Source organism: Cynocephalus volans, chromosome 3, assembly GCF_027409185.1.
Source record: "Cynocephalus volans isolate mCynVol1 chromosome 3, mCynVol1.pri, whole genome shotgun sequence".
Classification (NCBI taxonomy): domain Eukaryota; kingdom Metazoa; phylum Chordata; class Mammalia; order Dermoptera; family Cynocephalidae; genus Cynocephalus; species Cynocephalus volans.
Genome location: NC_084462.1, coordinates 109,166,794 through 109,182,315, shown reverse-complemented (window position 1 = coordinate 109,182,315; position 15,522 = coordinate 109,166,794). Strand labels below are relative to the sequence as shown.

Genomic DNA, 15,522 nt, shown 5'->3' with positions numbered 1-15,522 from the left:
GGAAAGATCGGGAGGAGCAGGTTCAGGGGAGAAATTGGGGTCATTGGGCTCTTCTGATTTTGGACAGAAGAAGTTAAGTTTTGAAGCCTGTTAGACACTAAGTGAAGCTTCAAGTTTGCAAATGGGTGTCTGAAGCTAGTGTTCAGGGAAGAGGGTAGGGCTGGGTCCCCGCGGCCTCACAGCACTGCTCTCTGTTTCCCTGCAGGGTGCTGGCTGTCACGCTGAAATGAACCCCCAGCACTCCTCCGTCCACCATGGCCACTCTTAACACAGCCTCTACCGCTAGCACCACCCCCTCCCCTGGGCACAATGTCCCATCCCCACCTTCGGACACCCCCTCCTCCAGCGCCCCCTCTGATCCTGTCACCAAAGATCCCCTTGCTGCCCCCTCCACCTCTGACAGCATGAGGCCTTCAGAGCCAGGGGGACAGTCCCTGGAGTCAGGCTGTGGCCTCATCCCACCAAAGGAGACTGGGGAGCCCCAAGAAGAGCCTGGCTGTAGTCACTTCCCACTAAAGGACCAGGGGGTAGAAAAGGACAAGGAGCAGGAGGAAGAAGAAGGGCTCCCTCCCATGGACCTAAGCAACCACTTATTCTTCACAGTTGGCGGTGAGGCCTACCTAGTGGCCAGGCTGTCCCTGCCGGACAGCAGTGAACTGTTACCAAAGGGCTTCTCCCGGGGTGAGGCGGGCATCAATGAAGAGCCCAGCCTGCCCCTCTTTGCCCACCTACCCCCTGCACACCTCACTGCCCTTCACATCCAACATGGCTTTGACCCAATCCAAGGCTTTAGCTCTTCTGACCAAATTCTGTCCCACGATACCTCAGCGCCATCTCCGGCTGCCTGTGAGGAAAGGGATGGAGCCTTCTGGAGCTACCAGCTGGCTCCAAACCCACCCGGAGATCCCAAAGACGGCCCCATGGGGAGCAGGTGGGGAGACAACAGGGCACTCTTCTGGCTCTGCCTTCTATGCCGCCTGGGTTTCAGCAGGCCCCGGGCTTTTATGGGCCACACACAGTCTCACGGGGTGGAGCTAACCCCCACCCAACACCAGGGCCTGCTGGGCAGCCCAGCCGTGCTCCAGGAGGGGGACGAGGGCTGTAAGGCCCTCATAAGCTTTCTGGAACCAAAACCCTCTGCTTGTCCCCCTTTTGAAATACCCCTTGACAACAGTAGCATAGTGAATGTGGAGGCGAATATGGCCCAAACCAAGGATGGCCCCCCTGAGGCAGAAGTCCAGGCCCTTGCCCTCCCCACTGAAGAAGTCATGGCCCTCAGTCCACCCTCCCCAACCACAAACCCAGCCACCTGGGACCCCAGCCCAACCCAAGCCAAAGAAATGCCACTAGCAACAGGCGAGGCAGGGCCAGATTGGTTCCCTGAGGGGCAAGAAGAAGATGGAGGTCTCTGTCCCCCACTTAACCAAAGCTCACCCACCTCCAAGGAGGGGGGCACTCTCCCCGTCCCAGCGGGCTCCCCTGAAGACTCTAATGACCCACCCCAGCCCTATCGCCTGGCTGATGACTACACCCCAGCCCCTGCAGCCTTCCAGGGCCTCAGCCTGTCCAGCCACATGTCCCTGCTACACTCTCGCAATTCCTGCAAGACGCTCAAGTGTCCCAAGTGCAACTGGCACTACAAGTACCAGCAGACCCTGGATGTGCACATGCGGGAGAAGCACCCTGAGAGCAACAGTCACTGCAGCTACTGCAGCGCCGGGGGAGCCCACCCCCGCCTCGCTCGTGGAGAGAGCTACAACTGTGGCTACAAGCCCTACCGCTGCGATGTCTGCAACTACTCCACTACCACCAAGGGCAACCTCAGCATCCACATGCAGTCTGACAAGCACCTGGCCAACCTGCAAGGCTTCCAGGCGGGGACTGGTGGGCAGGGAAGTCCCCCAGAGGCTTCACTCCCACCCTCTACGGGGGACAAAGAACCCAAGACCAAATCATCCTGGCAGTGCAAGGTGTGCAGCTATGAGACGAACATCTCCCGCAACCTGCGCATCCATATGACCTCTGAGAAGCACATGCAGAATGTCCTAATGCTGCACCAGGGGCTGCCACTGGGCCTGCCACCTGGACTGGTGGGGCCAGGCCCTCCTCCCCAACCAGGAGCTGCCTCCACCAACCCCCCTGAACTCTTCCAGTACTTTGGGCCTCAGTCCCTAGGGCAGCCTCAGACTCCCTTGCCTGGCCATGGGCTGAGGCCAGACAAGCCCCTGGAAGCCCAACTGTTTCTCAATGGTTTCCACCACCTTGGAGCACCTGCCCGCAAGTTCCCTACACCCGGTAAGCTCCCTTCTCCCCAGGGCCAAACTATTCCCTACTTTCTCCCAAAGGCCAACTCCCCACTTAGGTAACCATAACTCCCTCTGAGCACTATCATGCTCATTAACCCACTTCCCCACATAGCAAACTGCTCCTGTCCCATTTCTTCCTTTGGCCACTAACTTATCTCTGTCCTTTAGCCCCTGGCAGCCTCTCCCCTGATGCTCACCTGCCTCCAAGTCAGCTTCTGGGCTCTTCATCTGATGACCTGCCCACCTCGCCACCCCCAGAGGATAGCCCATCCCTGAAGGTGTTCCGCTGCCTAGTGTGCCAGGCCTTCAGCACAGACAACCTGGAGCTGCTGCTCTACCACTGCAGCATCGGCAGAAGCCTCCCGGAAGCTGAATGGAAGGAGGTGGCTGGTGACACCCACCGCTGCAAGCTCTGCTGCTATGGCACCCAGCTCAAGGCCAACTTCCAACTCCACCTCAAGACTGACAAACATGCTCAGAAGTACCAACTCGCGGCCCACCTGCGGGAGGGGGTTGGGTCCATGAGCACCTCCTCCCCAGTCCCCCTGGGAGATGGGGCCCCCTATGGGCCTGTCTCCCCTCTGCACCTGCGCTGCAACATCTGTGATTTTGAGTCCAACAGCAAGGAGAAGATGCAGCTGCATGCCCGGGGTGCAGCCCATGAAGAAAACACCCAGATCTATAAGGTGAGACTGGGGCAGGAAGGGGCAGGGAAGAGGAAAAAGGAATGGGAATAGCCAGGGTGACAGAAATGAAGAAAAAGAGAAGTATGCACCAGGGTAACCGTATGGACAGATATGGAGAAAGAGACCAAAGGATATAGACTCTGATGAAGTGAAACAGACTTTCTTTATTCAGCTTTTCTGGTATTTGGGGCTGGAGGGTGGGGTCTGGGTTAGCTTAGTCCATCATATCACCAGAAGTTCAAGAAGATGAAACCAGATTCTATTCATACTAGGAGGGAGTCCAGAATTGGTATGAGGAAGGGAAGTAGGAGATTGGGGAGAACAAGCAGTGACACTCAGGTGACCAGAGGAGGGAAAGCAGGGCTCAAGGGGGTAGGAGGGATGGGTGTGGAGGGGGTGCTGCTAGTCAGGCTCTGTTGGAGAAGGCAGAAAAGTCTCCTGAGATCTGGAGGTGTCCCTTTTGGGCCTGAGCCAGCCTCTTCCCTTGATTTTAGTTTCTGCTGGAAATAGAGGGAGCAGACGCAGGGGCAGAGCTGGGGCTATACCACTGCCTGCTGTGTGCGTGGGAGACCCCCTCCCGCTTGGCTGTGCTGCAACACCTGCGTGCACCTGCCCACCGTGACGCCCAGGCTCAGAGGCGTCTGAAGCTGCTACAGAATGGCCCCCCAGCCGAGGAAGGACTCTTAGCTCTTCAGAGCATCCTGAGCTTCAGCCATGGGCCACTCCGGATTCCCGGTGAGGAAGATGGGGACTGGAGGATAAGGGCTGGGCAGGGAGGGCAGCTGATGAGAAAGTGACCCAAGGAAGGAGAAATGGGTCTGTGGGCCATCAACAGCAAGCAAAAAGGAGCTCCGAAGGGATGACAGGATGGGGCATCAGGAACAGGGCAGAAAAGGGCAGGGACTTTGCTGGGTAGAAAACAGAGAACAGGAAAGGAGGTTCTGAGTAATGACTAGTGTCCTGGCAACAGTAGGTGTGGGGAGTGGCAGGCTGGAGCTGGTCAGGAAGGAGAGAGAAGGTAGAAGAAAAGAATGGAACATGCCCCTTGTGGGCCAGGACTTGTTGGAAAGAGATGGGAGCTGTGGGGATGGTCCAAAGGCAGCAGGGTTCAGAAGAGGCCCCTGACAAGATTTCCAGCCTCTTCCTGTCTCCTAGGAGGTCTTCAGCCCTGAGGGTGGGCTTAGAGTCCCCCTTAGGCAGGTGAGGCTGTACCAGCAGAGACCAGGAACAGCCAGCCAGGCGCCATTGATCCAGAGGGTGCAGAAAAGCCTGGAAGGGGCTATCAGAGGTGGGCATGGGCGTCCGGGCTTTGGTGAGGCCAGTGGTGGGCAAGGGTAAAGGCACGGGCAGCAGGAACCAAGAACAGGCAGCATTGACTGGTGCTAATTGAATTGCCAATATGCTGGCTGGAGTTAAGTGCTGGAGGGGCCTAGATCAATAGCTAACGATCCTGGCGCAGGGCTGAATGGAGTTAAGGAACTTTAACACTTTAATTAGGCTGCCACCGAAAATAAATTCCTACACATCTGTCAATTCTTACTTGAGTGGTAATCTCCTCTCCCAGCTAGACCTACCTTCTGCTGCTCACCACAGAAGCCATTTCTTTTTTTTTTTTTTTTTTTTTTTCGTGACCGGCGCTCAGCCAGGGAGTGCACCAGTCATTCCTATATAGGATCCGAACCCGCGGCGGGAGCGTCGCCGCGCTGCTAGCGCAGCACGCTACCGAGTGCGCCACGGGCTCAGCCCGAAGCCATTTCCATTTAACGTCAGCTTCCTTCCTCAGTGCCTACCACTACATTTCTGGGGTGCCCGGCTTCTAGGGTCAGTGAAGACAGGGAGCAGAGTTTGGTCCTGTTTCTGTTGCCGAATGCTGGACTTGTTTCTACAAAATGCGTGTTTGGAGGGGTACAGGGGCTGGACTCACATGACATGATCTATTAGGCCCTACCAGTTTTTTTTTTTTTTTTTTTTTTTGCGACTATCTGGTAAGGGGAACTGAACTCTTGACCTTGGTGTTAACAAGGCAGCATTCTAACCAACTAAGCTAACTGGCTAGCCCCTACCAGTTCTAATACTGTAATTTTCCCCTTCACTCTCTGTATGAATAGTTCCTTTTGGTGGCTTTTTGTCCTCTCCTTCCTATTGATTCATCCATCCGTTGCCTCCTTCACTCACTCACTTCTTGTCCTTCTTCCTCTGCCCTGTGTCCTCCCTTCCCTGATGCTTCAACTCTTTTAAGCTGACACTCTCTCCATCCTACACAGGGAAGGCTCCTGTCACCCCCTTAGCTGAACCACCCACCCCTGAGAAAGATGCCCAGAACAAGACAGAACAACTGGGTGAGTTGCTAATCTGGTCGTTTTCCCTCCCCTCCCCCGGGGTCTTCATTCTGAGATACTCCTGGGACCTTGCAGTAATCCAGGGGCCTGACAAGGCCTCCTGTGCTGATCAAAGAAGGGCTCATCAGGGGGAAGGCTAGGCATTTCTGCCCTCTGTGAGGACCCTAACCTGGAGTCAACCCCTGCCAAGCCTCACCTATCTACTGACTCTCCTTCCCTTTCTCCCTTTCCCTAGAGCCTAACTTCCTACCTGGGAAGCTTTCTGCTACAAATCATCTTAAGGGCTGGGGGTCTGTGAAAGTAAGAGGGAGGGCTGTCAGAATCCCTTAATCTCCTTACCTTTCATCCTCAGCTTCTGAAGAGGCAGAGAACAAGATTGGCCCTTCCAGAGACAGTGCCAACCAGACCACGGTCAGAACTGGGGTAACTGGGAAGAGCTGAGGTGGGGGTCTGGCTTTGCTGAGATCTGCTATATTCTAAAGGCAGACCTAATTTTGTCATGCTTGTGACTTATTTCACTCAGAATACCACATTTAAGAAATTCCACCTAGGTCTAGTTACATGTTTGGCACCGTACGGGGCAGAGCTGGCCCTGAGGGGTGGAGTATAGAGAGAGACGACAGGAAGGGGTGGCAGGAATTTGAGGGAAAGGTGAAGAAAGATACTGTATTGAGGGTAAGAAAGACTGGAGGTAGGTGGAGGAAGGAGGGGAGGAAAGAAGTGAAGAAGTGAGAAGAGAAAGGCAAAAACAAACACTCAGCTGTGCCCAGCTTTATTCCTCAGTTAGGAAGGAGCAGGAAGGCAAGACACGGATGTTCATATCCTACAGAACACCCTGAGACTTCACGGAGCTGTCCTGAAACCCCCTTTTAGAGGGTAGAAGCACCAACCAAATGATTCATCTTGACAGCAAGTCCCACAAATCTCTAAATCCCCAGGATGCTGACCTCGGCAGGACCCAGGAGTAATTTAGCTCTGCAGCCTGTTCTGAGGGGATCCCAGTCTCTCATCTTGAGATGCTACCCTGTGCCTCACAGCTCTCCAAATTGGACAGGAATCTGCAGTATTACTGCATTAATGCCTTAGCACCTCTTCTTCCCATCTCCTGTCCCCTCCAACAGACTTGTTTCAGATGTCTGCTGCAAGGGCTAGGTGCATTAAGGAGGCCATCTCCTTCCTGATGGACAGGCCTGGAGCAATGGCACAGGAGAGAAAGTGAGCCAAGGAGACAAGCCTGATCTGAGGGGCAGGCAAAATGCAGGCTGGACAGGTCTGGCAGTCTGGGGACAGTGGGGCCTCTCAAGGCCCCATCCCTCTGTAAGTGTGGGCAAATGTGCTGAGGGCCAGGCCAGAATTTCCCTGGGCCACTGGGGGAGCTGTAACGTTTGTTTACATTAAGAAGTGGGGGGTGCGGAAGGAAGGAAAAGAAAGTGGGAACTGCTGAGGAAGAATGAGCTGGCTTCCGAGCAGACAGGTAGGACCTCTTCTTTAGGAGACAGTTCAGGCACCTTGGAGAGGCAGACCTGGCAGGGACGAGGGAACCTCTGGGTCCAGAAAGTGCCTGGAGGAAATGGAGCCATTTCTCAGAGAAGATGCAGGTAGGATGGGGGTTGGTAAGAAAACTAAATCCAGGGTGGAGGCAGGTACAGGGCCATCTGTCAGCTGGAGAATCAAGTGGGGCAGCAGAGACAGGGAAAGGCACACCAAGGAAGGTAGAGGCCGACAAAGACGGAAGGCAAGGTAGCAGCCTAGGCTAGGCGTTTGTCCCAATCCAAGGGAAAAGAGGGAGGAGCCAGCTTTCAGGACTTGGGGCTGGAGTACGGGTCTGCTGTGATGCCTTCCTATAAGCCTACTCCTCCTAAATTGGGAATTGGGGACAGTGCTGCCTTCAGGAATCCAGAGGACTGTGTGGTGGTGGGTTCCACCCTGCCCTTACACCTCCTCCACCGCCCCAATGTGTCCCCCAGGTATACTGCTGTCCATACTGCAGCTTCCTGAGCCCGGAGTCTGACCAGGTGAGGGCTCATACACTCTCTCAGCATGCAGTGCAGCCCAAGTACAGGTGCCCGCTGTGCCAGGAGCAGCTGGTGGGCCGGCCTGCCCTGCACTTCCACCTTAGCCACCTTCACAATGTGGTGCCTGAGTGCGTTGAGAAGCTGCTGCTTGTGGTGAGTACAAGCTGGTTAGCATGGTCCAGCATGACCCTATCAGGGCCATGCAGGAGGGGAGGAAGAGGTGGAGGTATCCAGGCGAGTGTTAGGGAGAACATGTTGATGAAGAAAGTAGCATTTCACAGATTTGAAGTTGAGTTTTAGAGTTGGAGGGACCCTCAGAACTAACTAGTCTAGCTGCCCCTACTCATAGATGAGGAAACTAAGCATTTCTTTCACTTCCATTAAGTTCTGAGAAGAGCTGTTCAACAGCAGGCACAGGCCTGCCAGGGCTGGTAACCTCAAGGAAAGATGACTTTCGGCCTGGGGATAGAGGGAGCCAGATGGGAGAGATAGCAGCCCAGGCACACTGGTCCGTGGGAAAAGCAGCAATTAGGTAGGAGGTTTGTCCAGAGAGGAAGCCAGATCCATGAAAAGGAGTCTAGTTATAGGTACAGGTGCACAGCAGATGGGTCAGAGCAGTGTAGGGGGTGGTGGATGGTCATGGTGAAACCACAAGGATTTCTCCTATCACAGGCCACAACTGTAGAGATGACCTTTACGACCAAAGTGCTGCCTGGGCCCACACTAAGCCCTTTGGAGGAGGGCCCAGAAGTCCCCACTCCTGGGCCAGAGGCTGCATCCAGCAGAGACCAGGCAGCAGGTAAGGAAGGGGACAGCAAACCTTCCAAGGTAGCAGGAAAGGGGACCTGAGCTCCACGGACCAAGGTCTAAAGATGACTGAGGCCAGGGCCAGTTGCCCTGGAGATTGAGTGGATGGGGTCTGTCTTAAAGTTCCCTGCTCATTGTGCTCTCCTCTCCTAGAAGGCCTTCACCTGACCCCAGAAGCCAGTCCAGATCCTCTTCCTGAGGCCCCCCTGGCCTCAGCCGAGGCCCCAGACAAGCCCTCAGGAAGCCCTGATCAACCTCCTTCTCCAGCTCCATCTCCAGTCCCTCGGCTTGATGCCCAAGCTGAAGAAGTGGCTGTTCCACCCACTGTGGCTGAGGAGGAGGAGGGGACTGCTGGGGAGCCCCGCTCTGCAGAGCCAGCTCCAGCTGACTCTCGCCACCCTCTGACCTATCGGAAGACCACCAACTTCGCCCTGGATAAGTTTCTTGACCCTGCCCGGCCCTATAAGTGCACTGTGTGTAAGGAGTCCTTCACCCAGAAGAATATCCTCTTGGTTCATTATAATTCTGTCTCCCACCTTCATAAGATGAAGAAGGCTGCCATCGACCCCTTTGCCCCTTCCCGGGGAGAGGCTGGAGCCCCACCAACCACCACTGCTGCCACAGACAAACCCTTTAAGTGCACGGTCTGTCGAGTCTCCTACAACCAGAGCTCCACCCTGGAGATCCACATGCGGTCAGTTCTGCATCAGACTCGCTCTCGGGGGACCAAGACTGATTCCAAGACTGAGGGGCTAGAGCGCAGCCAAGAAGAGCCCAAGGAAGTTGAGACTGAGGGGGAGGTGGGCACTGAGAAGAAGGGTCACGACCCCAGTGGCTTCATATCTGGACTGCCCTTCCTGTCTCCTCCCCCACCTCCCATGGACCTGCACCGATTCCCAGCCCCCCTCTTCACCCCACCACTCCTGCCCCCCTTCCCTCTGGTGCCCGAATCCCTGCTTAAGCTACAGCAGCAGCAGCTGCTCCTGCCCTTCTACCTCCATGACCTCAAGGTGGGACCCAAGCTGACACTGGCTGGGCCTGCACCCATGCTGTCCCTTCCAGCTGCCACCCCTCCTCCTCCGCCACCACCCCCCAAGGCTGAGCTGGCTGAGCAGGACTGGGAGCGGCCCCCCATGGCCAAAGAGGGGAATGAGGCAGGGCCCACCCCACCCCCCCACCCACTGCCCAATGAAGCCGCCCGGACTGCAGCCAAAGCCCTTCTAGAAAACTTTGGCTTTGAGCTGGTGATTCAGTATAATGAAGGGAAGCAGGCTGTGCCACCTCCCCCAACCCCACCCCCACCCGAGGCCCTGGGGAGTGGGGACAAACTGGCCTGTGGGGCCTGCGGGAAACTCTTCTCCAATATGCTGATCCTCAAGACACATGAGGAGCACGTCCACCGCCGCTTTCTGCCCTTTGAGGCCCTGAGCCGTTATGCTGCTCAGTTTCGCAAGAGCTATGATAGCCTATACCCACCCCCTGCAGAGCCCCCCAAACCTCCCGATGGGTCTCTGGATTCACCTGCTCCCCAGTTGGGCCCACCCTTCCTGGTCTCAGAGCCTGAGGCTGGGGGAATCCGTGCCCCTGAAGAACAAAGCCGGGCAGGAGGACACTGGCCCCCAGAGGAGGAAGAAAGTACCAGAGGGAATCTTCCTCCCCTAGTGCCTGCAGGCCGCAGGTTCTCCAGAACCAAGTTCACAGAGTTCCAGACCCAAGCCCTGCAGTCCTTCTTTGAGACCAGTGCCTACCCCAAAGATGGAGAGGTGGAGCAGCTCGCAAGTCTCTTGGGTCTGGCTAGCCGTGTAGTGGTAGTGTGGTTCCAGAATGCCCGCCAGAAAGCACGCAAAAATTCCTGCGAAGGTGGGCCTGTGCTAACTGGAGGCAGTGCCGGGGGAGCCTGCAGCTGCAGGCGTTGCCACGCCACCTTCTCCTGTGTTTTTGAGTTGGTGCGGCACCTTAAGAAGTGCTATGATGACCAGACCCCTGAAGAGGAGGAGGAAGAGGCAGAGAGAGGGGAAGAGGAGGAAGAGGTGGAGGAAGAAGAAGTAGAGGAGGAACAGGGCCTTGAACCCTCAGTGGGGTCTAAGGGTCGGTCACCAGAACCTCTGGAAGGGGAGGAGTTGAGCCAAGCAGAGGCAGCAAAGCCAGGAGGCAAAGAGCCCAACGGGAAGCCTCCTCCCTTGCCTTCCCCAGCCCACACCTGTGACCAGTGCACCCTCTCTTTCCCTAGCCAGGACCTCCTGACCAGTCACCGCCGACAACATTTCCTGCCATCTGTGCAGCCCAGCACTCCCCCGCAACTCATAGATCTGCCTTTGCTGGTGTTTGGGGAACGTAACCCCCTGGTGGCAGGCATGCCACCAGTGTCAGGGCCACCCCTCAAACGGAAGCATGAGGATGGTAGCCTGTCCCCCACAGGCAGTGAAGCAGGGGGCGGAGGGGAGGGCGAGCCACCCAAGGACAAGCGCCTGCGCACCACCATCCTCCCTGAGCAGCTGGAGATACTGTACCGCTGGTACATGCAAGACTCCAACCCAACACGCAAGATGCTTGACTGCATCTCCGAGGAGGTGGGGCTCAAAAAGCGAGTGGTACAGGTCTGGTTCCAGAATACCAGGGCCCGGGAGAGGAAAGGCCAGTTTCGAAGCACCCCTGGGGGGGTTCCAAGTTCAGCAGTCAAACCCTCTGTCAACCCCACCCCTGCATCCTTCCCCAAATTCAACCTCTTGTTGGGCAAAACAGATGATGGGACTGGGAGGGAGACCCCAAAGAGGGAAGCACTTGCTTTTTCCTACCCCACAGTCACCCCTGCTGCTGGGCCCCTGCCTTTCCTACCACCTGGGAAAGAGGCCAGCACCCCAACACCAGAGCCACCTCTACCTCTCCTACCTCCCCCTCCACCCAGTGAGGATGAGGCCCCAGAGGAATCATCTAAAGCTTCTCCAGAGAGTGAGGCTTGTAGTCCATCTGCAGGAGATCTAAGTGACTCATCTGCTTCCAGCCTAGCTGAACCAGAGTCTCCTGGGGCTGGAGGAACCAGTGGGGGACCAGGAGGTGGGAATGGGGTTCCAGATGGAATGGGGCAGCGGCGCTACCGGACACAGATGAGCAGCTTGCAGCTGAAGATCATGAAAGCCTGCTATGAAGCCTACCGCACTCCCACCATGCAGGAGTGTGAGGTGCTGGGGGAAGAGATCGGGCTGCCCAAGAGAGTCATCCAGGTCTGGTTCCAGAATGCTCGCGCCAAGGAAAAGAAGGCCAAACTGCAGGGGGCAGCCACTGTGGCAGCTGGGAGCAGCAGTGAGGGCCCCTTGGCAGCCCAGCGTACCGACTGCCCCTATTGTGATGTCAAGTATGACTTCTATGTCTCCTGCCGAGGCCATCTCTTTTCCCGTCAGCACCTGGCCAAGCTGAAAGAGGCGGTCCGAGCCCAGCTGAAGAGTGAAAGCAAGTGCTACGACTTGGCGCCAGCACCTGAGGCACTCCCAGCTCCTAAGGCCCCATCTGCTACCACACCTGCCCCTGTGCCGCCCCTCGGGGCTACCCCAGCCTTGCCTCGCCTGGCCCCGGTCCTTTTGTCTGGCCCAGCTCTGGCCCAGCCCCCACTGGGCAGCTTAGCTCCTTTCAATTCAGGTGAGTGGGGAGGTTGGGAGGAGTTGGACTTCGAGAACATCTCCCTATACCCTTCTTTTTCCTTCTTAATTTTTCCCATGTCCATTCTCCTCCTGTGGACCTTCCTCTGCTTCAGGCTCTTGGGGGAAAGAAGGGAGGGAAGGGGGCATGGCAACTGGGTGGTGGAAATGGGTGAGTGTGTGGCTGGAGGTGGCCTACAGCAGGAAGGAAGATGGGGGCAGGAGTTGGCTAATCTTTCATCATTCTTTTCATCTTCCTAGGACCTGCAGCCTCCTCAGGCCTCCTCGGCCTTGCTACTTCGGTCTTGCCTGCAACCACGGTGGTTCAGACAGCAGGCCCAGGCCGCCCCTTACCTCAGAGACCAGTGCCCGACCTAACCAGCTCCTCCACAGCAGGCACCACTGACCCTGTCCCTGGTCCGCTTTCTGAGCCCTCAGCGAACAAGGTCTCTGGTGAGCGAAAGCCAGTTGCAGCCCCCACCAACTCCTCCACTGATGCCCTCAAGAACCTCAAAGCATTGAAGGCCACTGTCCCAGCCCTGTTGGGGGGCCAATTCCTGCCCTTCCCACTGCCCCCTACAGGGGGAACAGCACCTCCAGCTGTATTTGGCACCCAGTTACAGGGGGCCTATTTCCAACAGCTCTATGGCATGAAGAAGGGGCTATTTCCCATGAACCCCGTGATACCTCAGACCCTCATTGGGCTGCTCCCCAATGCCCTCCTCCAGCCACCACCCCAGCCCCCTGAGCCCACAGCCACAGCACCTCCAAAGCCTCCGGTACTGCCCGCTCCAGGGGAGGGGGAGGCCAGTGAGGCCGACGAGCTGCTCACAGGCAGCACTGGCATCTCCACTGTGGATGTGACCCACCGCTACCTGTGCCGCCAGTGCAAGATGGCATTTGATGGGGAGGCCCCAGCGGCTGCCCACCAGAGATCATTCTGCTTCTTTGGGAGAGGTTCTGAGGGATCCATGCCCGCCCCGCTGCGGGTGCCCATCTGTACCTACCACTGTCTGGCATGTGAGGTGCTGCTGAGTGGACGTGAAGCCCTGGCCTCCCACCTGCGCTCTTCGGCTCACAGGCGCAAGGCGGCCCCACCTCCAGGGGGCCCACCCATCACCGTCACCAACACCGCCACTGCTGTCACGGCTGCTGTGGCTTTTGCCAAAGAGGAAGCAAGATTACCTCACACGGACTCCAACCCAAAAACTACTACTACCTCTACACTTCTAGCTTTATAAACAGATAAACCAAGATGGGGAGAAAGGAGGACCTCAGGGCTCTTTCCTTTACTCCAAAGGGTGTCTGGTGGGAGCTCAAATCCCTCACCCCAACCCTTGGCTGCACCCACCTCATGGGAATCTTTCAATTTCCAACGTCAGTGGGTGTCACACACCCCACCTCCAGCAGAGTCCTGCCTCCTCCCCAACCCCACAGACACACTCTGATCCTCATCTCAACTTGCAGGTGTAGCCCTTGCCCCTGTGTCTTGTCTTCACACACACACACACACCCATCTTGGCATCCTGATGATTCATACACAAAGTCTATCCTTGGTTCCATCTTCATTTTCCCAACTGAATTCCCAGCCCCCACTCCTATGAACACACACATTATCCCATGCAGTTCCACTGACTGAGAAAACACCAAAAAAAAAAAAAAGAAAAAAGAAAAGAAAGAAGAAAAAGAAGAAAGGAAAAAGAAAATCCAAGACAAAGAAGGGGGAAGGAAAATAAACTTTGCCATTCCCCCTTCTTCCTACCCACTTGTCTAGAGCACCATGCTGCTCTCAAACTCTTTCCAAACACCCAGTTGGCTCACAAGGTTGGAGCCTGGGATGGGCAGGGAGCCCATAAAACTCCTACCGAACTGGAGGTTGGCAGGGGGAGAAGTGCTCCCAATTCACACTCCCCGCACTCATCCCTCCTACCCCTCTCCTTGCCTGACAGGGGAGTCCCTGTGGCCTGGACTATGAAAAGTGAAAAGTTGCTACAAGGAAACCCCTCTGCCAACCCCCACCCTGCACCCTAGGAACTGCAGTAACTTATTCTCAAAGGCTTTAAACACAGAGATCCTCTCAGCAGCCGTGGGCCTGCCCTTATCCTAGTCCTGCCACGTGGGGGTTCAGCCCCCAGGAGGACTGGTGCTGCCCACCAACGGCAAATCCAAAGTTCTTTTAAAAAAACTGAAAAACACAACCAAAAATCAAGAGCAAGAGAAAGCACGTGCACATGCACACAAAAGAGAGATGGAGAGACCAGAGGAATGAACTAAAGAAAAACAAACTTGGAAAATGGGGGGGGGGGGACGACACGAAAACTCTCCCATCAAACAAGCGGTTTTTTCCTGTTTGTGTCACTCCCTCCCCAACCCCCCAATTTTAAGGGTTTCCTTAAACCACCTCGTCTTTGGAAGTTCAGATGGCTTTAACTCCTTGCCGTGGGTCTGGTGATCCTTGCTGGACTGAAGCAGTGCGGCCTTCCCCTTGCTATGCTCAGTCTCAGAGGCGGGAGCTGGCGATGGGGAGAAGAGTGTGGACTCGGGGGGCGGGGGGGAAGAGACATGTCCCTGTCCCCTGAATTGAGTGTTTATTAGGACAGGTGACATACCTCATCCCAAGCTGTGAGTTCGAAAAATCAGTGTCACCAAAAGCATCTTGGCAGTCCCAGGAAGAAAGGGTAGATGGGGCAGTTTGGTTTCTGAATCCAAGGTATGCTTCCCTTTCTCCTCTACCATTCCCTCTCATTGACTTCTTTCACAAACCCCTACTCCTATTTACCTCCCGAGTAGCCCCTCTACATTTCCAGCCACTTCTTGAGCCTTCTTTGCCTTTGCTGGGTCCCTTGTTGCCCACCTACTCTTCATGCCCTTGTCCTCCGTCCTGGCTCCTGCTCCTCCTCCAGCCCAGCCCCTCCATTAAGCAGCAGTTGTGGGAGGCATCCCCAAAGGGGTCAGAACCTGTTGTGAGGTTCATGGGGGTATAGAGCTGATGTTAGTTGAGGGGCTGGGTGGGTAAGGAGGTGACTGAAGCACAAGGGGAACCTTTGAGGGTGATATCACCAAGGGAACCAACAGAAGAGGAATGACCTAGAAGAAGGTTCCCCACCCCTAGAGCCTAATTGTTTCTATAACCATCAGGTGATAATTTTGGCAACCCCAAAGCCCAGCTAAAGTAGCATGGGGTAGAGAAGTATGTGTTTTATTTTAGCAAAGAAAAGCCTGCCAAATTTCCAATGTCCTCCAGATAGTTTCTCCTACTACCCTTGTCTCCTCCTTCAAGGTACTCTCCTTCCATCCTCTCTCCCCCTCAGGCTTCTTCAGCTACCATTATTCATTTAACACCCAGAAATTCATCCAGCCCTTGGATTTAGGATTTCCAGTCTATCAATCACTCTGCTCTGTGAACATGTTAATAACGCAGCAGTGGCTTATGTGCAGAAAGATGGGAAGGTGGAAAAAATTCAGCTCAGTCCCTACTCTCCCCTTATATTTTGTGAATCTCACTTCCTGTCCTATTCACTTCTAAAATGAAAAACTCCAACTCCAGCAAATTGGGGGAAGGGAGGTGGAATGAGTTATTCTGATGATGCCAAAAATGCCAGTTACAAATGTAGGCAACAGGAGAGAAACCCCCTCTGGTCTTGGACTTGCTGCCACCTTTCTTTCCCTGCCTCTTAACATCTCTCTTGCACCCCTCCTTCCCTGTCCTTTTCTTTCTCCTGTTGAAATTCTGTGTA

The 15,522-nt window shown here is 55.5% G+C and overlaps 1 protein-coding gene across 1 annotated transcript; it reads left to right on the top strand.

Annotated features, from left to right (window-relative positions):
- Positions 1 to 254: 254 nt before the first annotated feature.
- ZFHX2 (zinc finger homeobox 2) lies at positions 255 to 13,131 on the top strand. The gene is made up of 9 exons (XM_063091361.1): positions 255 to 2,295; positions 2,475 to 2,992; positions 3,487 to 3,727; positions 5,257 to 5,331; positions 5,684 to 5,742; positions 7,299 to 7,499; positions 8,019 to 8,145; positions 8,307 to 11,786; positions 12,047 to 13,131. The coding sequence occupies exons 1-9, from the start codon at positions 255 to 257 to the stop codon at positions 13,024 to 13,026; spliced, it is 7,722 nt and encodes a 2,573-aa protein (XP_062947431.1). The 3' UTR covers positions 13,027 to 13,131.
- The last annotated feature ends 2,391 nt before the right edge of the window (positions 13,132 to 15,522 follow it).